General features: G+C 42.3%; 1 protein-coding gene across 5 annotated transcripts; it reads right to left on the reverse strand.

Moving 5' to 3' along the window:
- Positions 1 to 580: 580 nt before the first annotated feature.
- Positions 581 to 26646, reverse strand: VWA5A (von Willebrand factor A domain containing 5A). 5 transcript variants are annotated; one of them, XM_080815517.1, is made up of 20 exons: positions 26593 to 26646; positions 25586 to 25627; positions 23827 to 23881; positions 23504 to 23706; positions 23042 to 23264; positions 22749 to 22924; positions 22363 to 22477; positions 18969 to 19138; positions 18621 to 18709; positions 18271 to 18415; positions 17734 to 17813; positions 13870 to 13984; positions 13026 to 13190; positions 12646 to 12746; positions 12080 to 12336; positions 10477 to 10608; positions 10293 to 10361; positions 8258 to 8388; positions 2164 to 2290; positions 581 to 1613 (listed from the first exon to the last, which is right to left on the reverse strand). In XM_080815517.1, exons 3-20 carry the CDS (start codon positions 23867 to 23869, stop codon positions 1534 to 1536), a joined length of 2421 nt encoding a protein of 806 aa, XP_080671643.1. In that variant the 5' UTR covers positions 23870 to 23881; positions 25586 to 25627; positions 26593 to 26646; the 3' UTR covers positions 581 to 1533. The 5 variants fall into 5 exon arrangements, with proteins under 5 accessions (XP_080671643.1, XP_080671642.1, XP_080671646.1 ...); XM_080815516.1 differs by having other exon boundaries at positions 23827 to 23884; positions 26593 to 26621; XM_080815520.1 differs by lacking the exon at positions 10477 to 10608 and having other exon boundaries at positions 10293 to 10421; positions 23827 to 23884; positions 26593 to 26621.

The following is a 26646-nucleotide window of genomic DNA, read 5'->3' on the forward strand; positions in this document are numbered from 1 at the left end:
GTTAAAAGGCAGCCTTTGCTACAGGAGTTCTTGGGGTTGCCGGAGACTCTGCATTTCTAGGAAGCTTCCAGGAGATGCCACAGCCCTATTCCACCGGTCACTCTCAGCCACGACTAGACTCGGGAGAAAGTCCTGGGAAATCATTCCCCACTATGCAAGTCAGGCCAACCTCCCTGATGTTCACCGAGCAGCTCAACAGAACCCAAGTCTAGGCCATTCTCCACCTGAATGAACAGATATTCGGGTCCTACTCAGAATTCTTGAGTCTTCGAGGTGAAAGTGATGATGGAGTTCTAGTGAAGTCCCACTTTGACAGATAAGGACACGAAGCTCCCAGGGGGTTAAATCACGTTTCCATTATTACGTAACTATTTAAGTGTGTTGTCAGGATTCTAACAGTGGTTTACTGGCCAGTGTCCTTTACTTGCCTCACGTAGGACAGAAAATCAGCCTACAACAGAAGCTACAGGAATAGGACATGGTGTGAATGGTGTAGGGGCCAGCAAAATTGGGAGAGAAAATAGGGGCTAATAAAACCAATGCAGGTTCTAAATGTTTAAAAGATCAGATATAAGAAAATGAAGTGTAGATATAATCATTTTAATATTGATACAATAGCATTTTGGACGACAGCACATCAAACGGGTCATTTCCACTAGGATAGAGTGTGTAGGACAAAGATCAGAAACAATCATGGGAAGTTCCTTTCATCCTCATGAGCTCAGTGAACCAGGCTCAGGTCTCAGGCAAAACTGCCTTTAAATCCACTTTTTCCTTTATTACAGATCAAAGCCTAACACAGAGGCCTCATGGGTTCAGGCCAGGACTAAAGATCTCATTGTCATCTCCTTACAATTCAGGAGAAACATCCGTCTCCAACAGGTGTGATTCAATCCAGTCCCTTAGACAGTGAGAGGGAAGGCACTGTACTGGCTAGCAAAATCCAAGCAGAATCAACCAAGAAGGCCACCAGCAGTGCCATCTCTCACAGTGGACCCCCAGAATCTCTCTCATTTTGTGATCTTGAGGCTGTATTGATCCCGATGTTGGCTTTCAACCTCCCCTCCAATTCTTGGTCCTATCTTAGAACAGAAAATTGGACAGCTCTCCTGTCTGGTCCTGATAAGTATATAAGATCAAAAGGCATAGATGACTATAATGCATAGCATTCTCTTATTCGGCAGCCCGAATATCAGGGCTGTACCCTTCCTTCAGTGTGGCATCCACCCCGCCTGTTTTTCATGTGGTCACTCTGGAAAACCCGGGAGGAACGTTACTGCCAACGGCTGCTTTAAATCCCTCCAAGAAAGGGAACAGGTTCTAGGACCACTGACGCTGAGCTGACGGTACATGCCAGGGAAAGTTCACCCTACCCAAAGGGAACCTGGAGAGGAAAGGTGGGGTGGGCATCCTTCACTTTTATGGCCAGAAACTGATAGGATAGGGGTAAAATACAAAAATACACCGCCACAGGAGAGCCTAAAGGAAAGGGCAGTAGCGTGAGAGAGGCACTTGTATTTCTGGACAGTCTCCTCAGATGGCAAAGATGGCGGGATCCACGGATGACTTGGTCAAAGCGATAGCCGCTTTCACAAGCTCTTGCATGATGGAGGCTGTTATATGGGGAGAAAACAAGAAGTAGAGCTGAGGAACCACAGCAAGAGTGAACACTCTTCCCCCAGTCTCCTCCATGCCTGCCTGCTCATCTCCCCTGACTCCTGCTCCTGTCTTTCTTCAACACCCCTGACTTTGTTCTTCCTACCGCCCAGATTCCCTTTCATCTTCTTAGGCCCCAGAACTACTCAACAGCAGTGAGATTAAATAAACCCCCAAGGAGAGAGAGCTCCCATCCAGTCCTCTACTCAGTATAGTACTGAGACAGTGAGGAGAACAAATGCCACTTCGTGCATGTCCTTCTCCCAATCCGTACTCCCCATCCAAGTCCCTTTCCCTCTTCACTCACCTCCCTGCCCCCCCCAATGTAAGATGGCACCCTCATCCTGCCAAGGAGAGGACTATCCAGGAGACAAGAAAAGGTCAGGGGAGGGGACTATGAGAACTCCTCCCCAGTGACCTTCTAGCAGGCCCAGAGGCTCTGTGCCAGGGAAGGGGACTAGCTCCCTAAGGAAAGAAAGAGCTGGGGTCTTAGGATTGAACTCCTACCTGCATGGATGTGAATCCAGTCTCTGGCCTTCTTTTCCAGAAGTTCCCACTCATCCTTCATTTGCATAGCATTGGAATGCAGCCAGACCACTGCCAGGACTGTGGCCCAGCTTAAGGAACTGGCATCCTGTACAACAGACAAAGACAAAGTCTTAAATTTTAAATCCAGCGTAACCATCAGGACAGTGCTTAAAACTCCTACAACATCCACAACAAGAACTACCGAGTTATAAGGAGAGAACCACGTACCCAACTGCTTTATATTTTATGATGTATTTTCATTCGAATCTTTGCCAAACAAAAAAAAAGAGGAATTATCAATAATGACATTCTTAAGAGAGAAAACTGACTCACACAAAAGTGAAATGATTTGCCGAAAGTTAGCCTCCTAGCAGATGACACAGTTGGGACTGAAGGCCCAATATGCTGATTCAAGTCATTCTGCTCATGTCACTCAAAAGAGAGTCTTGACCACAGAACGGAAAACAGTCTCCTGTGAGTTTTCACCCATGGTCCCAGTTTCAGATTTTAGAGTCAACAGATCAAGAGAAATTGTTTATATCATGACCTTTAAACCTTGGAAACAGCTATCAAGTCCTGTTTCAATCAAAATTCTCAATTCCTGAAAAATTTAAAAAAACACACTTAGAGGAGACAAGATGGCGGGGAAGTAGGAGGAGGCGCCTTTTCAACCTGTACCCTAAAGTGAGCTGATTACCTACCAAAGAACTCCGATCACCCATGAAATCAGCCTGAGATCAGAATTATACACGTCTGGATCTCTACGGGGGGCAGAAGACGCCAGTGGGCAGGTAAAGTGGAGTGGGAACATCGGACTGATATCGGAAGATAAACAAAAGGGGGAGGGAGCCACCAGAGGCGACCGATTGGAAAATAATACCCCAATACGAGAGTGCCCTGCATCTGGGGACCAGCATTAACTTGGAGTCTGGTTGAAAGCACTCAAAAGAGCAAAGAATCGCGGGGGGAAATTGTGGGAATCGGGGCGGCTACGGACAGGGGCTTAAGTCCCCAGACCCAGGACAGCCTCCCCTGGCGCTGAGCCAGAGAGTGCGGCGGAGAAACCTGGTCTTTGTCCCTGAGCCGCCAGCGCGCCCGAGAACGAGTGGAGTCCGGCTCCCGTGAGGGGCTGGGAGCCACACCAGACGGCAGAACGCGCACCTTACTGGAGATGTGCGCGTGCCTCACCCTCCCCTGAGAGAGGTGCACGAACGCCCAGCCTGGTGTTCTCGGACCCACGCGGCGATAGAGCCGATACAGCCGATAGAGTTGGAGACGCCGCGCCCCAAACCCTCCCCTGGGAGAGGTGCGCACAAGCCCCGCGCTCTTAGCCCCGGCCAGCGGGAAAATCTCAGTGTGCGATCGCTGCTTGGAACCTCTCTGGCGCTCTGCAGCTGCCCAGACAGCCACAGCTGCCTTGGTTTTGCGTACAAGCAGGAGATCCTGCGTCCCCAGGGACCAAGACTCAGAACCTGCTCTGCCAGCAGCCCAGCGGCTGCAGCACCTGCAGGGGAGCAGACTGAGGCTTCTCTCTGAGAGGGAGGTTGGGGTGCAGTTTTCTTTCCTCTAAACCTCCAAAAACCATCAAAAGCAGTCAAGGCGAGAGAAAAGAAGTGAACAAACATAAAAACCTCCAGAGAACAAAAACCTGAAAAAACTGTTTTTCTTAGAGCCCACCCCCTTGAGGGGGGCAGGAGGACTTAACTCAGGGAACATCATTGACTGAAAACCCACGTGGCAGCCCCCTCCCCCAGAAAACAAATCAGGAAAGAAAAAAAAAAAAAAAGACTACAAGAGAACCACCACCACTACTTCATAGATACAACTTTTATTTTTAATTCTTTCCCACTATTCTGGTTCATTTTTTTTTCTTTTTTTATATAGATAAATTTTTAACCTATTTACCATCACAGTGAGATGTCCAGTACATCAAATTCCATAATAAACTTCTAACCTGAATTTTTTGATACATACACATGTGTTTTTCTTTTGCTTTTCTATTTTTTTAATTTTTTAAAAAATTTTTAGTTTAGTTTAGTCCAGTTTATTCCTTTTTTATTTTTATTTTCTAATATTCATATAGAGTTAAACTTCAAGGTAACCCCCTTTCTCCAAGCAATGCTACCCCTATAGGTGAACCAATTTTTAATCCCCCTTTTTCTTAGGAAAGTTGAGTCCTTTAACAAAGATATCAAGATACATCCAGGAAGAATCAAAATAACCTTCCTCGCCCACACCGAGAATCTATAACCATGCTCCCATCTTTTTCTTCTGCCAGTGTCTCTGTGTATTTATGTTTGTCCTGATAGTATATAAATCTTATACTTGGGGTTCTTCTTGACAAGGCTCCTCCTTTTTTTGCTTATATATATATATATATATTTCCTCTCGTCATATACTTTTATCAGTCTTTTTGTTTGTCTGTTTTTGTTTGTATATGTCATAAATCTTACCCTGGGGCCCATTTGGTCTGAACCTTCTCTTTTATCTTCCCTTTTTTTCCTGTCTCTCTTTTTTCTTTTTCTTTTCTTTTTTCTCTCGTTTGGGTGGGGAATCCTGAGTGCTCAGAAGCGTTCCAGGGTGCACCTTGACTGCACCACGGTCGATACATCCAGCTACATCTGTCCAGTCATCTCTCACCAAAATGACTAGGAGGAGGAATCCCCAACAGAAGAAAAATACAGAGGATGGGCCTTCTGCAACAGAGCTAACGGCTATCAACATAGACAATATGTCAGAAAGAGAATTCAGGCTAACAATTATCCAGGCAATAGCTAGGTTGGAGAAAGCCATGGATGACCAAATGGAATTGATTAGGGCAGAATTGAAAGCAACCAGGGAGGATGTTCATAATGTTAGGGCAGAGCTGAAGGCCACCAGGGATGAGGTTCACAACGCTCTCAATGAGTTCCAATCTAATCTAAATTCTCTAAAAAATTCTCAATTCCTGGGGCACCTGGGTGGCTCAGTCAATTAAGCATCTGCCTCTGACTCAGGTGATGATCCCAGGGTTCTGGGATCGAGTCTCTCATCAGGCTCCCGGCTCAGCGGGGAGTCTGCGTTTCCCTCTCCCTCTGCCCCAACCCCCCCAGCTCGAGCTAGGGTGCACAAGCACGCACATTCCCTCTGTCTTTAATAAATAAGTAAATAAATAAATAAATCTTTTTTAAAAATTCTCAATTCCTTTAACTTTTCTTTAAGGGGACTGCTCATGTCAAAGCAGTAAGAATCCTCATGCTTGCTCTAGTCTAGAAACAAACATGACAGTGGTTTTTAAAATATATCTCCTTAAACAGTCATATCTGGAGGTGAGTGTACTCATGAATTTCTATGACTACAGCCCAAAATATGTAACAAGAACAGCTCTTCTGACAAGCCTGCTGTCTTCCACTGATCCTGTAATCACACGGCCTGGTCCTCCAAAGTTTACAGTCACCTCAAATCTCCATGTGCAACGGTTCTAAAGTCATTTTGCTTCTAATCTCTACTTATATAGAGAGGATTTAGAACCAAAAGCAATATTTTGATTCCTAGTAAGTTGTGTTGTTTGGGTTTTATTTTTTTCCCCCACAAAATATTGCAAGTCTTTCATTGTTCAAGGCCTTTTGGGATCTCGATTTTCTCAATACTCCCATTTCCCAGTTTTGGCAAATCTACAAACGGGAAAGAATGGGATCTGAATCTTCACTGAAAATATAAACCTCCAGAGAATTCAGAGTCCAGTGGCTCTAAAAATCTGTTTGAAGTTTGAATAAATTCATTACTCAGCACAATGAATTTTCGAGTTTGTTCTCAGTCCACACACTCATCATTTTAAAAAATTCAAATTCCTTAGTGAAATTCGTACAGTGGTGTTCCTGACTCTCTGGATTTACTGGCCCAGTTGCCATTATCAAAGAAGGAACTGTTAAAAAAATAAATTAATTGAAAAAACAGAGAAAGAAATATTAGTTTGACCTGTCATTGGTTTCCCAATGAAACCAATTAGAATGTCATGATTCTTGGATCTTTTTCAACTTGTTGATAAATTATCCTTCTAATTATTTGTTCTAGAACAGTATTTTTCAACAGATACATAATGCTAGACACACATACAATCTAAAATATCCTAGAAGTCACATGTAGAAAAGTAAAAATAAACAGGTACCATTATTTTACTAACATGTTGTTCCTAACCTAATATATTCAAAATATCATTTTAACATGTAATCGATATAAAAATAATGATTGAGAATATTTACATTCTTTTTTTTTAGATTAAGTTTTCACATAAGTGAAATCAGCATGTGTTTCACAATTCATAGCACATTTTAATTCAATTAAGAATTTGGCTCCTTGAAAAGGGGAACTTTCCTACATTGTTGGTGGGAATGCAAGCTGTTGCAACACTCTAGAAAACAGCACAGAGGTTCTTCAAAAAGTTGAAAATAGAGCTACCCTATGACCCATCAACTGCACTACTGGGTATTTACCCTAAAGATAACAAACGTAGTGATCCGAAGGGGCACGTGAACCTGAATGTTTATAGCAGCAATGTCCATAACAGTCGAACTATGGAAAGAACCTAGATGTCCATCAACAGATGAATGGATAAAGAAGATGTGGTATATATATATACAATGGAATACTATGCAGCCATCAAAAGAAATGAAATCTTGGGGTGCCTGGGTGGCTCAGTGGGTTAAAGCCTCTGCCTTCAGCTTGGGTCATGATCCCAGGGTCCTGGGATCGAGCCCCGCATTGGGCTCTCTGCTCAGCAGGGAGCCTGCTTCCCCCTCTATCTCTGCCTGCCTCTCTGCCTGCTTGTGATCTCTCTCCGTGTCAAATAAATAAATAAAATCTTAAAAAAAAAAAAAAAGAAATGAAATCTTGCCATTTGCAACGATGTGGATGAACTAGAGGGTATTATGCTTAGCTAAATAAGTCAATCGGAGAAAGATAACTATCATATGATCTCCCTGTTATGAGGAAGTGGAGATGCAACGTGGGGGGCTTTGGGGGTAGGAAAGAATAAATGAAACAAGATGGGATTGGGAGGGAGACAAACCATAAGAGACTCTTAATCTCACAAAACAAACTGAGGGAGCCAGGGGGAGGGGGGTCGGGAGAGGGTGGTGGGGTTATGGACATTGGGGAGGGTATGTGCTATGGTGAGTGCTGTGAAGTGTGTAAACCTGGCAATTCACAGACCTGTACCCCTGGGGCTAATAATATATGTTTATTAAAAATTTTAAAAATTAAAAAAAAAAAAGAATTTGGCTCTTCATTTGCTTTAGCCATATTTCAAGTGCTCAAGAGCCACAGGACTAGTGGATACTATAGTGGGTGAGGCAGTTAAAGGATTTCTGAGGTTTATTTAACCACCTTTCACATTTAAAAAATTCAGAATGACACCGTATTTCAGGCTTTTGGCATTCTGTCCATATTTAACAATTTCTCAATTGGAAGATTTGGTCAGTTACCTTGAGATTGTGGAATGTAATCTGTAATCGTCAGCATACTCAAACACATTTGAAATAACTAGGTCATCCCTATTAATACCTCACCTATCCTGACTTCAGTGAAATTTTGCTAATTTGTGGACCAAGTCCTTTATTTTGAAGAGAAGCGACATGGTTCCTGAAGAAAGTTCTAGTATTGAATCCAGCTCTGCCACTCACTGGCTGGCTCAACTCAGAACCATTGTTATAGTTCTCTATAAACAGCAACGTGAATAGGATTTACCTTATTTAATTATGGTAATGAATAAGTAAGTGGATGTTAAGTGCTTACCACAGTTCTGGCACAGAGTAATGGCTCAAAAAATACTAGATGATTGGCAGGGAATATAAAATGAAAGAGGATGCTTGCCTTCCCTTTGTCATCCATCAACTCCCACCAACCAGGTTATTAGTTCCTTGTTCTTTCTGGTCTAACATACCACGAAAAACCTCCAACCTCGGTTTATTAGAAATGAACTTAGTTTATGGCCTCCTCTATCTTCCTTTCTCAGATAAGTCATGATTCACCCCAAATCTTATTGACCCCAACCCATCAAAAACATGCACCCTCCTTTTTCTTCTCTGAATCTTACCTTGACAGGGACTGCAGCCTGTAAGTCTTCCAAACTTTTACCTAGGATCCCAGCCAGATTTTCATCCAGACACCAGGAACCATCTGCATTCTGGAGGGAGATCAGCTGCACAAGATGATTTTCTCCAAAGACTTTGGGAAAGAAAAAAGAGGATGAGAAATTACGGAGCTACTGACCCCTTAGCATACCTGAGAAAGACGGATCTGACTTCAGAGACAGGCTATAGCAAGAGTGCAGCGTGAAGCAGATCCTACCAAGATACTTGTTATAGTCCTTCCCCTGTGTTTTCTCTGTGACATCGTAGGCCACCTGAGTGACAGACTAACTCTAGGGGAGTGGCACTTAAAAACTTAGCAACAAGGAAATGATAATGCTTCTTAGTTTTATCCAGTCCCATTTAATGGGCCTGAAAACTTGACACATATTTTAAAAAATTCCAGACCAATACAGCTGCAATGTTAATTTTAAAAAATTTCAAAAGAAAGCAGATATAAAGGCAATCAGCAATGTACCTCGAAGAGTAGTCTAGTGTCTAATCCTGTCGGTTTGACAATTACTTAGAGACCACATAGAAGGCGTTACACATCTGTCTCTCTATTACATATGATGATGTACTTAGAGCAACTGAGAAATTAGCAGGCAAGAAAAAACATAACTAGAGAAACAATTCTATTCTAATGGGGGGAAAAAAATCTAAGGGTCTGAACTTCAACAGTCTTCATCTGAATCTCATTTTGGCTAATGCTCAAAATCCAACAGTATGTAACCAATGGGAATGTCAACCTTCTCTGAAAATTGGAGCCAATAATGCTCCATGCATGAGGAAGAACTCGAAGTACCTTGAAGGCCCTTTGTCGGCTCCCTACAAGAAGTAGTTGCTAATAAGTTCACAAAAACCAGAAGCTTAACACTCCTGGATAATTTTTATCTCACTTTGGTAACAGGATTCCTAAGAGAGGAAGGTCAAAGCTGGGATATTCTAAGTGCGGAAGGTCTAGGGAACAATTACAAAGTGAGAAGCTACTCTGTGACTAACATTAAGAATTTTCTCATGACAACCCTGTGAGGTGAGTAGTTGTGCAGCTGAGGGAGCTAAGACTCTGGAGAGTGACTTAGTTTACCTAAAACACCACAGTAATTGAGAAGACAGAGATCTGACTCCATCCATGTGAGACCTTGAAGCCCTCTCTTTTTTTTTTTTTTTTAAGATTTTATTTATTTGACAGCAAGAGAGAGAGTGAGAGACTGCATAAGCAAGAGGGAGGGGCAGAGGGAGAAGCAGGCTCTCCGCTCAGCAGAGAGCCCGATGTGGGACCCGATCCCAGGAGACTGGGATCATGACCTGAACCAAAGGCAGACAGTCAACCAACCAAGCCACCCAGGCACCCCCGAAGCCCTCTCTTTGACTAGCAACCTAAAGAGAATAAATAAGTAGAGGGTAAGTGGCAAGTACGATGCTTAAGTGATTAAACAACTGTATACCACAAACTCTGGCTACAAAAACTGAAGACTAGAAAGAAGTTGCCTTTAAGCCAATTTTCGTAGAAAGGGTACTTCTTGGTGATAAAATGTCCTTTGACTTAATCCCTCCTGTACACGAGAAGCCCAGCTGTTCGGAACACAAGGTAATAACCAAGGAACACCCTCTGGTGACAGAACGAAAGTCATTAGCCAGCATCAGGAAGATCTCTTTTCAAACCCAACTTGTCAAAGGCTGACCCAGACAGGGCAGCAGCAGAGGTCTGCAGGGGGAGAGCCCCGGCCTGCAGGCCAACTAGATGAGCTGAGATGACAACGCGGGTGCGTTTAACCAGGGCTTACCCCAGACTCCACTGGCTAGGATGTGGGGTCCTACACTGTAGACTAATCCAAGGCTGACCCTGACCAACACAGAGATAGGACAAATCTCACCCTCTGCCTGACGCTTTTCAAACAGATTACCTCCTAGCTAGAGAAAGCCAAAGGAAGTAGAACATGGAAGATAAACTCTTCAGTACCGCAGATCCGAGAAGAGAACTGAGTGAGGCCATCTCACCTGTACAGTGAGTTTCCAAGTTGGTACTCGGGGTGGGACAACAAGCCCCTTGCATCTGAGGAGGGGTCCCTTTGAGAGACATACACATCTTCTTTAGTCTATGACGAAAAGCGTGGGTTTTGTCTAGTCCTACACAGGTAACAGACAAACATGGGTGAGAAAAAGTCCCTGGAAAGATGCTTACCTAGAGCACACAGGTCCTTGTTAATCACGGGCCCACAAGGTTTGCAGCCATCCTGCTGACTTGACATGCCCTTGCAATGATTAGTCAGTGTGGCCGGAGATACACTAAACAAGCACTGGAAACTTGGACGAGCTGAAAAACACCAGTACAGACATAAAGACTGAGACCCTACTGCTCTCTGCTATGGGCAAAGGGCCCTGAAAATGTAGGATACCTGCCCTCCTATCCATGTCTGCCTCAGCCGCCATCTTTTCTGGGCATTTTTTTCTCTTCCTCAAACACTTATCTCAATTAACTACCCCTTTCTCCTCCCCCAAAATGTCAGCCCTCTCTGCTGACACTCTCCTACTGGTGTTACAACATCTTCAAATCTCTCCGATTCTGAAATTTTAAAGAGATACATTAAATACCAAAAATCCACTCCAACTCTACAGCTTCTATACTTACCACTTTCTTTTCCCATTCTCAGCTAAATGTTTATCAAAAGTGTCTATACATTCATTTCCCACCTCTCTTTCTCTTCAACATCCTGTAATATGGATTCTTCCCCAATCTAAGCCAATGAAATCACTCTTGTTCACATTAGCAAGAACTTCTTGGATAGCAAACCCATCATCCCCTTTCAAGTTTTTACTTTGACTTCTCTGCAGTATCTGATACTTTGATAACTTCCTTTGTTATATCACAGTTTCCTTTATTTTGAATATGCACTCATTTCTTTTCTTCTTACTTCATTCCTTTTTATTATGCTTTGGGGAATGCTCTGGTACCCATCCCTAGATGCTGGGTTTTCTTCAGTGTTTCAGTCTCATCCCCCTTCCATCTCACTCTATACCTGCCCCATGAATAATCTCATCTATTCTCCTGACTTTAGTTATGACCCAGATGTTAAATATTGCCAGATGTGTATCTTTATCCCTGAGCTCTCCTCTGAACACCAAACCCATCTATTGGTTTTTCTACTGGACATCTTCATGTGCATATTCCATAGGGATCTCAAGTTCAAAATGCTCAAAAATAATTCAACTTGCTACCTTCTAAACTTGCTCCTGCACTTTTGTTACTCTAGTTTAAATAAATGATACAATTATACACACAGTTTTCTCAACGAAACTCTGGGCTCACCTTGAAGCCTGCCTCTACAACTCACATCACACTTTTCCCTCCAGCCACAGAATCCTGCCCAGCGCATTTCTCCACCTGATGCTAACCTTCAAGCCCCTCCTATCTATACTCAAGCGTGCTTGGCTTTGACCTGGGACACCCATTCCCTAACACTCCTAGATCACTACCATCAGCCATCTGTATAATCACTAACCATCGAATTATCAATAAGATCAGCTTCAGATTTAGACAGTTTGAGTACTCGATGTTTATGTGCACTTTCTGTTTCAACTGTCCTTGGTCCCCCCCCCCGGGATTATTTAAAATATCCTTGCCTATGGCATATTTTCTAGTTTCCTAGAAAGGCACTGCACCAGCCAGAAATCCTAGATTGGAGGGACAGGGAAAAAATTCAACATCCCAGGCTTTTACTTCAAATGATGTGCTTAGATACCCAGGGCCCCTTAATTGACACGAGTTCCAAGGAGGTAAAACTCACCACCACGTGAACAGTATTGTGGCATCGCTAAAGCTGCACCCAAAAGAACTGGCCTTGGAATGTCCCTACAAGCCAGAGGCCCCTGAACTGGCTTGTTGGAATTCTCACTGACGGCAACAAAGGCTGTCTGGGAGCTAATAACTCCACAATCAATGCTGATTTTCAGCACATCTTTTTTATCATTAGCTGGAGTATCCCTGAAGCCCATGTCCTTGGCGTGGAGAAAGGACTTGGCAGCAAGGCGATGAATGGTGAAGCTGAAAGAGAAACATTCCCGTGATTTAGGGAAGCGCACTCATGTGCCAGTTACTCAGGGCCCTCGGAAGTTAGCATTGGCAGAAAGAGGAAAAAGGCAGATAAAGGGAGAGATAAGACTTGAATGGGTTAGAAAGGTGAAGTGATTTTGACTGTAGGGACACAATTGAGCCCCCCAAACTAAAAGAAAGAAACCAACCATCTCAACGACGGCAGAGATGAAAGAAAGAAAGAAAAAAGAAAGGAGGGAGGGGGGAGGAAAGAAGGGAGGGAGAGAGAAAGAAAGTAGTAAAGCAAAACTGAATTCTCACTTGTCATCGGGCTTGGGCTGTAGAGAAAATGTCACCCTATTGTCGAAACTCTTGCCCTGGAATGTATACTTGAGGTAGACTTCTCCTGTTGCGTCTGCTGGCTACAAAGTAGAGACAAGTAGACATGATGGAAGGGAGAGGTCACCAAGAGAAAGGTCACAACTGAGGCCACTCCCCAACACAATGCATTAAAATGTCTGACTAGGAGCCAGGCAGCTCAGAGAATCAGAAACCTGCAATTATGAAGCAGGGGGTAGGCTGGCTCCACCTGGCAAGTAGTGTGCTCTCTTGATGAGACTCACCAGGTTTAAGAAAATTGTCCAGAGCAGAGTCTAGGGAAGTAGCTACTCTGAGAGGAACACACAAGAATAGGAACTCACAGGCATGGTCCCGCTCAAAAGGGCATAGACGATTAACCTCTGGCCCTTATAGAGGACAGTCTGTTCCGGCGAAAGCATTTTAGCAGACAATTTAGCAGGCAATTCCCAGGTCACAGAAACATCCTCTACTGCAGGCTGTAGAGCATATTTCAGGGCCCTAAGAGCCTGGTGGAGGAAAGGGAACAGAATAAGCACCAAAAAATATTAGCAATAATAACCACTGTTAGCTGAATATTTACTACGCACCAGATTCTAAGCAACACAGTATATGCTAAGTCTATTCCTTAATACTCTACTAGGACGTGGTAATGAAGGATAAGGCAAAGGGTACCACCGCCCGAGAAAGAGGAACTTACAAGTATAAGCAGAGCTAGAAGATGCCTCCCCTTGTATATACAAATCAAATGGAGTATCAATGTACCACCTCTACCCATCTACCATACATACTACAATTGTTCCTTCTCGTTTTGCCTCTTGTGCATGGAGGATAGGATATGGCCAACCAAAAGAGTTCCTCAAGCGCACATCTAGAATCTCAATCACAACGGTCAAAATTCTGTTTCTCTATTTCCGGTCTTAAACACAAAGCTCTAACCTCTTCCAGCATCTTGTCTCTGAGCTTCCAACTAGTCGGACCAGATGCCCTTCCTCCAGAAACTACAGTGGGCCCTTTTTACACAAAGCCCAAAGTAGCCCCACTACGTATTATAGCCCAAGGCACTCTGGATATAAAAATATGATTCCTGGTGTCAAACTGTTGCCTCTGCCCTTATGACAATGTCCCCCGGCCCCTGTTCCACACTCCCTCTCAATCACCCGCTATGACACAAGACCTGTCCCTCACCTTGGACTGAATCCTGTCCTTGCCTGTGATAAATTCTGAATTGCCACCTGCCACTCGGGCAATGCCTTTTATTAGGCTGGTAGAGGCTCCTTCTCCAATTCCAAAGGAGAAACACCTGCAATTATACAAGGGTAAGAGCTTAGAGACAGGCACTAAGGAGTGAAATTATAAAATTATAAAATTTATAAAATTTATGATTTATAAAATTAATACATAGTAGTCAGGAATACCTAAAGAGATAGTCTACTTCCTTGACCAAAAGCATAAGGGCTACAAAAGGTTGAGCATATTCTATATTTCAGGAGACCAAAGAGTTCTAACTGGAGAGTTCTCTCCCTGCCCATAATCCGTGTGCACCAAGCTTTTTAATCATGATTTGGCTTCCCAACTAAATACAACTGTCTATAAACAGAATGTGTTGGTAATACCAATAGAAGCATTTTTAGAAGGCATAACAAGATTTCTCATTGTAAATTAATGCACTGGAATTTTTGGCTTATGTGTCAGTCTCTTCTGAATTAGGTTAGTATGAGGCATCATCCCCAACTCTAGTGACATCAGCATCAGGATTAATATTCTAAACGTGTAGGGCTACGAACTGTTCTTATGGTAACCTACCTTTGAACACGCTCCCTAGAAACCACAGCCTGCCAGCATCTTGATATTATCACCTTCAAATTTCCCACCCAATCTTGCAACTGAAGCGTATATTCCTTATGGCTTACAAAGGGCATTTATGTGTATGTTAAGTGTCTTATGTATAAAACTAAAGCCAAGCGATATTTATTGATGGCTAACAATATGCTTAGAACTTACGTGCTTCTTGTGGGTGATAATAAGAAGAAATATAATAATGACAAAAATTCATATATCACATATTTTGTGTCAAGCACAGTTCCCAATGCTTTACTTAGGCATACCCTTTGAACCCTCAGAGTAAACTCACAAGGTAAGTACTGCTATTATGCCCATTTTCAAATGAGGAAATTAAGACTTAGGGAATTTAGCTGATTTATCCAAACAGCCAGCAAGCAGCACAAGTGGAACTTAAATATATGATTTTTGACTTGAAGTAGAATGCCATAAGACATTCTGCTCACAGCAATGCCAAAGTCGTTTCAGCCAGTAGAGAACTGGGAAAGCTGTATACAATACTCTTAATAATCTTTTTGAAAACATCAAATGGTTACCAAGACAACAGGAATCTATGGGCCACGACATGGAATAGGAGGGAGGCAAGACAGATGAGCCTGGCGTCTGGTATCCCGTTATCCCTTAAAGCTAGCGCCAAGTACAAAATGGATGGCTCAAGGTCTGAAAAGCCAAGCGGTTTCAGACTTGGACTTTCCAAAGTCCAAGGTGGCTCAGTCCATTAAACATCTAGCTCTTGCTTTTGGCACAGGTCATGACCTCAGGGTCTTGAGATTGAGCCCAGGTCAGACTCCATGCTCAACGGGGAGTCTGGTTTTCTCCTTCTCCCTCTCCTTCTGCCCCTCCCCCCACTCACACACTCTCTCACACCCTCTCTCTCTCTCTCTCTCTAAAGAAGTAAATCTTTTTCAAAAATTTCTTACAAAAAAGAAAACTTGGCAAATATGGCCTGTATTTAGATAACAGTATCATCTCAACATTAAATACCCTCAATTTAGTAGTTTTATTGTGGTTATTTATCAGGATGTCCTTATTCTTTGAAGGTGAGTGCATTATTATTTGCATATGAAGAATTACAGTATCGGTGGCTTGCTCTCAAATATTTCAGACAAAAAAGAAAACAGATGAAGCAAATAGTGGAAAATATTGACATCTGGTGGAAGAGTATATTGTTCTATTCTTGCAACTTCTCTATAGTTTAAAATTTTTAAATGAACTATTGGAAGCACGTATCTAGAAGAATCAAGAAAGACCTAAATAAATAGACAGACATACCATGTAAACAGATTAAAATACTCAATTTGGTAAATACTAAATTCTCCCAAAACTGTGACCTATAAAATCAATACAATTCTCTTTTTTGAAATGATATCTATGCCCAACTTGAGGCTCAAATTCACAACCCCAAGATCAAGAGCCACATGCTCTACTGACTGAGCCAGGCACCCCTAAGGTCAATACAATTCTAATTAATATCTCAACAGTCCTCTTTTTAGGTAAAAATTGGCATGCTAATTCTAAAATACAAATATCAGGAGTCATGAATAGCTGAGACAATCTTGAAGAAAAAACAAAGTTGAGTACTTACTCTACTGGGAATCAAAATTTATCAAAAAGCTACAAAAATTCATCTGGTATTGTTCTAGCACATGTCTAGATAAACAGACTAATGGAATGGAACAAAGGATCCAGAAATAATCAATACATGTGTAGATGCTTATTTGTGATGAAATGACACTGTACATCGGGGAGAAAAGGACAAACTTATCAATAAATGGTACAAGGTCAATTTGCTATCCATATAAAGAGATAATGAAAATTGGCTCCTACGTTCCACAATGCATAAAAATAAAATCCAAGCAAATTATAGATCTAACTATAAGAGAAAAAATAATAAAACTTCTAGAAAATAACAAACAAAAGTAGCTTCATGACTTTGGGTAGGGAAAGACTTTTTAACAGGACACAAAAAACATTAACTGTAAAGGTAAAGACTAAAAAATTAAATTATATTAAAGTGAAGAACAACTATTAATCAATAAATATCATTCTGAGAGTGAAAAGGATAGCTATAGAATAGGAAAAAATATAGTTCCAGAACATACTAATGAAGTTCTTATGTCTTGACCACAGACTGAGCTAGAGATCAGTTAAAAAAGAAACTCTAACAGAAAAAAAAATAGGACAGACATGAAGGCACATCACGAAACAGGACATCCAATGGGTTAATAAATATGAAAAGACACTCAACTTCATTAGTTACCAGGAAAATGCAAATTAAAGCCATAATGAGATACCACTTTACACCTATAAAATTAGTTAAGATTTGCAAAGACAAACAATGCCAAATTTTGGATAGGAAGCTGGGCAACTAGAACCTTCATACAATGCTGGTATGAATTAAATTAGTACAATAACTTGGAAAACTATTTGGCATTTCCAATAAATTCTACAACTATGTCAACTCAAAGAAATTTTGTGTGTATATGTATATACATACACGTATATATGAAATCAGTATGTATACATGCAATGGGTGTATATGCAAAAAAATACATATATAAGAATGCTAGGATAGTCATAGAAGAATTATTTTTAGCAGCTAAACCAAAGTCTATCAGCAGTAGAATCAATAAATAAATTGTGGCATAATCACCTTATGGAATACTATACACCAATAAATATTAACCAAAGCTTCATGCAAAATATGTATGAATATCAACATACTGCTGAGGGAAATAAGATACACAGAAACAAAAACATATTGTATAACCCATTTATTTGTATTTAAAAACAAGCAAGTTAATTTAAAAAAAAACAAGCAAAAATAATCCGTGGTGTTATACGTTAGAAAAGCGATTTCCTTTGGAGAGAATGAAATGATCAGCTGTATACTTATGATTTATGTACCTCTGTGTATGTTTTACTTTGATAAAAATATTTATAGTTTAAATAAACTGTCTTACTATTCAATTTTTATTTCCACTGTGGTTTAGAAAGACTAAAGAACATTGACTTTGTGGTGTTACTGATGTTATTTACAAAATTACTTTTATCTTTTAGTAGAGGGGGGAAATGATATAGAAAAAACTTGTCAGCTGGTAAAACTAAAATTCCTGAATTAGTCTATCTTCTAAAAGGAATGTCAACACTGGTATCACGTAGGTTAGACTAAGGTGGGTCAGTCACCCAGAAATCACATTCTCTTCCTACCTGTGCCTCAGCCTGTTCCTCTTGACTTCATTAATTACATTAAACGTGTCAGCAACTTCTCCATCTGTGAAGACAAAAAGCTGTCGAAGGAAAGAAGACATTCATGAAATCTCTGTGAAGATCATTTTTAAGATACCAGAATTCGCCCTTGGAAAAAATCAACCATGTCGTTGCAGAGACTGATGCCTCCTCAGACTGGCACAACGTCCCTAATTTTCCACAGTCCCTTGCATCACATCCTCACAAGGTTTGTTGGGCACCTGGGATTTTCCTCACCTCCCCCTTCTTGTCTCATCTAAGGCTTCTGTGGCACTCTACAAAAGGACTCCATCACCCACAGCCCACAGCACGGAGCCAAGGAAGAGGAATTCTATTACATGCCTCTTGTCTTATTCTCTTTACTGTATGACAGAAGACTCCGAATCATATATCATATTTTACCAATCCTACAACAAAGTTCAGGGGTATGGATTCTTGAACAGAGATTTTTCATTCCCTTTGTCTCTTTTCATTCCCTTTGTCTCTTCCAGTTCCTACCTGAAGGGGGTGGCCCTCAACGGGAGGTTTCCCGTAAATGATTTGGAGTGGTGTCAAGATTTCCGTGCCCCCCAGGTTAGCCTGCATAAGCTTAACTCTCCTCAGTGCCTCCTCCATGGTCTGCTGAGTGTATTTCACACTATTCCTGAGAAAAAAACAAACATGCCCAGTGACATCATGCTTTTCAGTATCATGCAGCACCAAATCCCTGAACTGAGATGTCCCCACCGTAAACACCCTCACCTGAAATACCCAAAGCCAAAGTCATCTGTGCAGTAACCCCCTTCAACAATCTAGTCCTTCCTTTAAAGTATATTTTTGGACCCTCAATGGGCTTTCTAGAAACTTACGGAAAGAATGCCTCATAGGAACTTCCGAATCCATAGATATTGAAGTAACAGCCCATAGGCAAACTCTTCAGCAGCAAAATCAGTGTTTCCTGAAAGAACAGAGTACAGGGAGACAGTGAGAGAGATTCTTCTCAGACACAAGGACGCTGCCAGTCGAACTCTTGACGGGGTGGACCTTCACCCATTTCGTGAGTCCAGGCCCCTCTATCCCAAGGCTAGCCTCAGAGTGGTCATGTTAGACGGAGCTCAGACAGGGAACACACCCAAAGTTCCAGATGGACCCTAATTTAACCCGAGATTCATCCCCATTTGTGCATATTACCAGAAAGAGAAAGGAATGAGTTTTACCTTGGCTGCCTCTATGCGCAGCTGAGAGTTATTCTGTTTACTTATGGGGTTCTGCATACTTCCTGAGCGGTCCATGAGGAAGATGAATTCTCCAGAGATAACTGGTGACTGAGCTTCTGGGATATTTGGGTAGAAACACACCATCGCAGACGGATCTTTCATGAAACCATCTACAAGGACATTGTAACATGAAAAGGAATTCAAGACTAGTAAAGACCTCAAGAATCGATTGTAGTGTGTTATATAGGGAACTGAGAAAACCCAAACCTAAAACACTGTTTGATCTTCATTCTGTGTCTGCTGGCAAAGGGTCTGAGGTGAGTTACAAACACAAAAGATACAGAAACAGAAAAGACATGAAAGAGAAAAAAGAAGGTAGAGGTTACCAAGCATAAGCAATAACTAAAATACAGAATTGGATGCTGGTTTGGATGATTCCTAGCAGCTAGGTAGATAAGTGGAATCGGGAAGTTAAAATGTTCCAGCATTTGCCAGAAGAATCAAGCTGATTTATTTGTAGAGACACCTTCCTTTCAAATCAAATCAATGGGAAATTTATCACGTGGGTCCTTGTTTAAGTTTTTAATTACACTTTTGAAAACATGATGCTCATAGGCAGTTCTTATATTGACAGTTTGCAAGAGCTGAGAGTATAGTATCATACACACCAAGGAAGGTCTGTCTGCTTTGGGTATGAAACATCTCCAGAACTAATAGCATCACCCAAACAATCCTATGGAGGAAACCCATGGGAGTCTGGCCTTTGTCACCAAGTTGTCAAAGCTCTCATTTTATTTTGAGGAACAAGTGAGAACTGATGCAGGAACTGAAATGTTAGTATTGAGATAGAAATGAAAATGAGAAGGGCTGAGTTATATCCACTTGTTTTACACTTCAGAAAATATAAGTTGAGAAAGAATGGAATTCCAATACCCTATCATTATAAAGTGATTCCGGGATGATGCCATTTAAATTCTCAGTAGCCTTGGGATTCAGTACACCTACAGGACGTGGCTCAGTTTAATCTCTTAACCCTGGGATACCCCAATGACCAAAGTGGCTTCCAAATAAAATGGGTGCAGCTCAGCAAACATGTGTTTAAACGCTGGTTCAAGGATAACTTCTAAAAAATCCAGATCTCTAGATGCATGGTGGAAGCCTTTTTAATAGGCAAGGTAATTCTTTTTCCATTTTAAGAGACTGCTGATTGTAGTGGGATTGGCACTAGACTGGTAAATCAGAAAGGTTGCCATGACAATGAAATATATACCTAATGTGTTTAGAACAATACCAGATACACAGCATGGACCATCTAGGTATTTCTATTATAATTCCTTTGGCATGGCTCAAGTTATTTCCACCTACATGAGTTTCTGCGTCCTCATTTTTTTTTTTTTTGCTTCCTCATTTTTAATTAAGATATTTCCAGCCCTACCTCCTCAGCTTGCTAGCCTCAGTTTCTCCATTTGAAGAATCCAAGCAGTAACACCTGACTCAAGATTATTTTAAGGGTTAAGTGATATCATACATTTAAGGAACTCAACCTAGGGTTTAACTCTGGTTAAACTCTTCATAATAATTTTAGAAAGTTTTTATATATTTTTATTAAATTATACATATAGTTTTTTAAAAATCATGTTCTTAATATGGTTAAGTACATTTTAAGTTAAAAAATACAAATTTTGTATTTTCATCATGTAGTGGTATGCTTCATTTGACAGAACTCTCAATGGTTTTAGTGAGCCAAGCTGCCAGTTGTCGTTTGCTTCTCTACATGGATGGAAACAGCAAGTTATCTTGACCAGATAGATGATCTAGAAGGCCAGACTTGAGTGGCCCTGCTAGGAGGGATTCACAAGATCATAAAGGCTGCGCCTAATGTCCCCCTCTGGCCTGCAGAGCCCACCATAGGAAAAGATGGGGAATTCCACACAGGGGCCAAGGGATGCTTGGAAGGAAAGAACTGAGATCTCAATTTGTATCTTTTAAGATTCAGCAATATTAAACTTTCTGTGGTACATTAAAATAATCTTGACCGAAGACCAGACTCCCACTACTGTGGGAATACTTCCTGGACACCCAAGGGGGAATCCACCGAAGGGAAAGGACAGAACCAGTACAAAAGGAATCAACTAACGTACAGACAGAGCGTGGAGCCTCATGGAAGAGGAGCTAGAGCAGACCTGGTGGAAGCTGGGAGCCCCTCTAAGGGCTTTAGCATGGACAGTTTGCCTGGAGGAAAAGTGGTTGAACAAGTGAGGACAAACTAAGGAGCTCTCAGCAGCCTTGGCCAAATGGAGGACCAACTACAGGAAACTGGCTTCACAGTGGTTGTAGTTACAGAAGTAAGAACCTAACTCAAGCTACAGCACTTTGACTATGACTGTTCCCAAACATCCTTCCATTCAACCAAGGTGGAAAATGCTTCAGAAGTGGCACTATCTTTCTAGTCAGGCTTCATGGTCCCTGCAATCCAGGGGCCTGGCTTCCCAGGAAGGCCCCAAGAGAGCAACAGACTGATATGGGTGATACCAGTTATAATCATAAGAAGAAGTGCACATAGAGACAGGAAAATTTAGAAAACACAAGAAATTAAAGAAATTAAGAAGCTAAATTTGTTAACAAACTAAAACTTAGTCTTAGGCAGTAAGATACCAGGGCGAGATGAAAACTCTCTGGAGCTGGATGATGGGGTATTTGGAAATCTTCGATAGTTTGAAAAGTGAAAATGTCACATCATTATTTTTATTTCATTTTTTTCCTACAGATGAGTATTTACTTTTTTATTGAAGTATAATTAACATAGTGTCATGTTAATTTCTGGTATACAACATAATGATTTTAACAACTCTATACATTACTCAGCACTTACTTCAATAAGTATAGTCCCCATCCACCACCAAACAACATTATTACAATCTTACTGATTCTATTCCCCGTGCTCTCCTCTTCATCTCTGTGACTTACTTATTTTGCAACTGGAAGTGTATACCTCTTAGTAAAATAGATAATAGATAATGGGATAGGATAGAATAGAAATCGGTAAAAGGGATTAAGAGATACAAACTTCCAGCTGTTTTTATTTTATTTTAATTTGCACTTGTAGAGACAGATCATTGTCATTTATGTTTGTAAACTAGTTGTGTTTCCTCTTGTGAATTATGTGTCCATGTCCTTGATCTAGTTATCTACTGATCGTCTTAATCTGCCTAGGAGACACAACCACGTAGATGGATACTCATTGTATCTGACCATTTTTGCACACTATAATGTACGCTATTTGAATGTTTTACCCACTACTGGATAGGAGGAAAGAAAAGTGAGGGTAATCTGAGGCTAATTCTAAGACGGGAGTTCCCCTTTAGGTGGTCATACAAAGGAAGGAAGAGAATACCTGGGTTGTCTCTAGGTTGCCCCATCTCCACAGCTACAGCGGGGGTATGCACCTCACTGTAGTAAATCAGGAGTTCCACATCGCGATCGAATTTGTGTCCATCAGCCAAGGAAACCTGAGTTGAGAACAAGGAAAAGATCCATGTTAGAACTACCACTGCCTGCTGCGTGCGGCTGAGGTCAGGGCTGAGAGCTAATTCCTCCACGAGGGAGTGTGGTCAGGAGCAGGGACAAGAATGGGAGAAGGCACTGGAGAAGAAACGGGGATTAAAAAGGAAGAAAGTGGGATTCCCTCTAGTTAATAAGGAAAGTAAGGACCATTCTGGAACAAGATCAGAACCCAAAGAACAGGGGTGCTGGCAAGAACAGTGCTTTCTTATGAATTACCTGGGCAGAAGTCTTATCTTCTCCAAGGTACTTGGTAGGACTGAAGGGGCAGTTGGACTGGACCCTCTCAATGCCATGCTGGGAACTGATGGTGGCAACCATGCTGAGTGTATAGGGCAGGTCCTCCAAAGGAACTACAGGAGTCTTCATATCAAGGAAACTGTCCTCAAATGATCCTACAAAAAGTGACCTTAGTTCTGCTTCCCCTTCCCACACTTCTTAGCACCCCTACAACCTTGAGGGGACTTCCCAAATTATACCACCCACTGCCAGGATTTGAAAAGGAGACTCACCAGAGCCACGGTATCGAGGATTCAAGACAGCTGGGAGCACGTAGCGCAGGGCTCCATCTGCTTCCAAGGGGAGCTCCTGCACATACTTCAGGGTGAGCGCTACATTCGACCCCGGGTTCAGGTTCCCCACACTGCAACAGAAGACGTCCTTGGAGTACTTGTCCTCCTCCAGGAGGAAAGCTTGGCGGCGGTTGCTGATGGCACTCTCATAGATGCTGTGGGCCTAAGAACAGAGAAATAGAGACGATGGAGAATGCCTGTGAAGCTCACAGCGGTACTTTAAATGCCTCTGACTGATTCCTTCCCCCCGCCCCCCAGGTGATTTTAGGAAAACAGCAGCTAAAGGGAAGTAGAAGAAAGCATTCCATATCAGCACTTTTTGTGAAGGTGCATTCGTAGAGATTCTAAGAGTATGCATTAAGGAAATAAGAAGGGAGGAGATAATCTACTTATCCCTAGTACCTTCGCCTTCTCCTTTAATTCTGCTTTAATTTTCTCCCCATCCATCTCGGCCTCAAAGCTGTAGACAGCTGAGTCATCATCCATGGGGAACACAAAGAAGGTCTCCAAAGGAACTTCCTCCTCATTCTTATAGTTTAAGGTAGCAGACACACCAGCCACAAACTCACGAATGGACAAGGTCACAGAGATGCTCTTCAGGGGTACTGGAGATAGATCAGAGTTCAAGAGGTGAACAAACTTTAGTAGCAGGCCTCCTGTCTGCCAGGCATGGAGCCAGATGCCTAAGATATAGTGGCAAGTCAAGGGTCATGAATCAGGCTTACCTGGTTCCTCTCTGCGGGTTAGTAGGCCACCCTGGAGCACCATGGTGATTCAGGACTACTGTGAAAAAGATACATCATGAATACAGTAATATGCTGGGGGATATCTATTCAAACACGAGACTATATGTGCTACCCTCTGGCATAAGAGTACATTCAGAGGACTAATGATGGAGCTGGAAGGAGAAAGAAGCTGTAAAGAAGGGGACAAAGAAGCCAATGGGATGGTTCTTTCTAAATGCCAGACCCAAATGGGGAAGCTGTAAGATTCACAAAGTCCCTACTACTCAGGAAGTCTCTGAAACACCCCGAGGCTGATTCAAATACCAGTTCCACTTTTTCACAAGTATATTTAATATACCATTCCTGAGGTATATGGGTATAATTAATGTAACCCCTGTGAAACTCAGTGTTCTCCTTCTAAAATGAAAACCATATACCTATTTCTCATATATGCATATGTAAATTTATATATGGGAAATCCCTAGAAGAGTGCCTGGTCTATGGGAAGCATTTAATCAATGATAATAGACTAGTGTTGCTCTTGTTTTAATTATGACAGTTGTTCAACAGACCTTGGCTGTTACTTTGGATCATGCTACCCAGAGACCTGCTTCATACGGAACTGCTTGATCCAAAATGGTCCCCTGCAACTTAGATCACTTACCTTGTGACTTTTCTTTTGGGGCTCATAACTGAAACCACTGTTTGTTTCCCTGTCCAAGGTATTCTGATATACATATATAAATATCATGTATGCAATACATCCTGTTTTAAATCATGCTGTCCTAACCGTATCTTCCGAATTTTATTATAATCTTAGACCACCACTTCACGTGATACGGTAATAAGGGGATAAATTTACATACCTATATTATGATTTACATTATGATTCTTTAACCCAGAGAATCAGCAGGTAGGTCTTGTACTAATCATTGGCCCAAGTAGCCCTAGAAGCTGCCCTCCAACCACTCTGAACAGAATCACTTGTGACGTTGCCTCTCCCTGCTCTGTCAAGGGTGACACAATCTGCAATTTCCAGTACCAGTTAGGGGACTTTTCAGGGAAAATACAACTTAAGGAACTAAAACAGAATTGCCTGGTGCACAGGGAATGCTGAAGAAAAGTGAAATTAATGTGTTTATCCAGAGTCCCAGGGCAGATGAGTCCTGGGGAAGCCCAAACTTCACTCAGGAACCCACAGTCCATAGTCCAGAAAGACATGTAGGTTCTTGAGAAAGGCAACTTTCCTTCCTAGAACAACACCCCCCTCACGGATCCTGAAGCTTTTGGCAGAAATACTTCTAGGCTCTTGATGCTCATTCCAATCACCGTTTAAAACCTCACAACCTACCCCCATCCAGAGCAACTCCCTGTGACTCATCTGTCTCATAGCGATGGTGCTTCTTGAAGACTGTGTTCCATCTCCACAAATCGGCACCAAATAAATCAGGCTTTCGGTTCGGTGTTTGTTATTTTAAAGAACTGGATTAAAACTGAGCGTTAGCTAAATGGTCCGTGTTTGATAGAAACAGAGAGGGCAGTGGCAGCTGTAGGGAGGAGAGAATGCTCCGGAAAAGGGTTCTCAGTCAGACACTTGACTGGGGTGAGATCTCTGGGGGAACAGGCTGTCGCTGGGGGAGGGAAGAACTTCTAATAACACCAGGAGGAAACTTAAGACAGGAGAAGAACGCAGGACACAGGGGTGCAACAGCTGAAGAAACGTCAGGCAAGCAAAGTTCCAAGGCTTGGCGATACTCACCAAGGGTGGCTCCCAGGTGGAGGCAGAGCAGAGAGCGATCTCCTACAAAACAAAACCAATCAAAAACAAAACATAAACCAGGCTTATGTCCCCAGAACAAATCCCTCACTGAGGAAAATTTGCTTTTCTGCAGCTTCTCTCCCACCGTTCCCAGTACAAACTGAAGTGGTCACAATTTTAGTCCTGGGCCCCTCAGGATGGCGTTTCAGAAATGCACCTAGTAACAGGTGGCAAAGACTGACCACAGCAGCTGACCAAGGTCAAAGCGCTGAATCCGAGGCAACTGGAAGAAGCGACGGGGTCTCCCTGAGCCAGGGGCTGCGTGTCAAGGTGGACCCTCGGGAATCCAGGAGTCTGGGCTCCTTGCAGTTCCGCCCCCCGCCAGGGAGAAACAGGAGCCCGAGAGCTAGTGGCGCAGCAGCCACACCCCTGCAGCTCGCTGCCCGGAACCAGCTGAAAACTCGTGATCCAGCCCAAGAGGCGATTTGAATGCGCAGTGGAGCTTAGATAGAAAAGAGAAAGCGATTTAATCTTTAAACTTTCGGTTCTAGATTTGCAGCGTCCAAGCATTAAGGGAAGGGATCACAGTCGGCCCCTCCAGTACCTCTATATGAAAGGGGTTAGGGGCTGCAATCCAGCTGGGTTTTAAACTTCATTTCCACAACATAAAATCAGATGAAAATGAGAAAACATTAATTTTCTACAAAACAGAAAGAGACAAAAGTAAAAAAAAAGAGAAGAAAGGTTTTTTAAAAAGTAAAATAAAAAAAGACCTTGAGAGGATCAGGGATGCCTAAATCCCCTATCCAGCCCCCGTAAAACTCCCCTAAACTGCCAAACCTGCAGAAAACCCCCAGAGACCTAACACCAGAACTCAATTTCCCACCCCTTGGGCTTGCAGTTAAAACAAGCCCCCGCAGATTTGGCGATGGGAAAAGAGCGGGTCTCAACCACGAGAGTGGACGGCTGGGATTCAACCCCAGCGAGAGCTCCGGCAAGACACCTACCTTTTCCGGACGTCCGAGGGCTCTGAGTCACAGGTAGCAGAAAACAACTGCGGT

This window comes from Martes martes (assembly GCF_963455335.1).
Source record: "Martes martes genome assembly, chromosome: 10".
NCBI lineage: Eukaryota > Metazoa > Chordata > Mammalia > Carnivora > Mustelidae > Martes > Martes martes.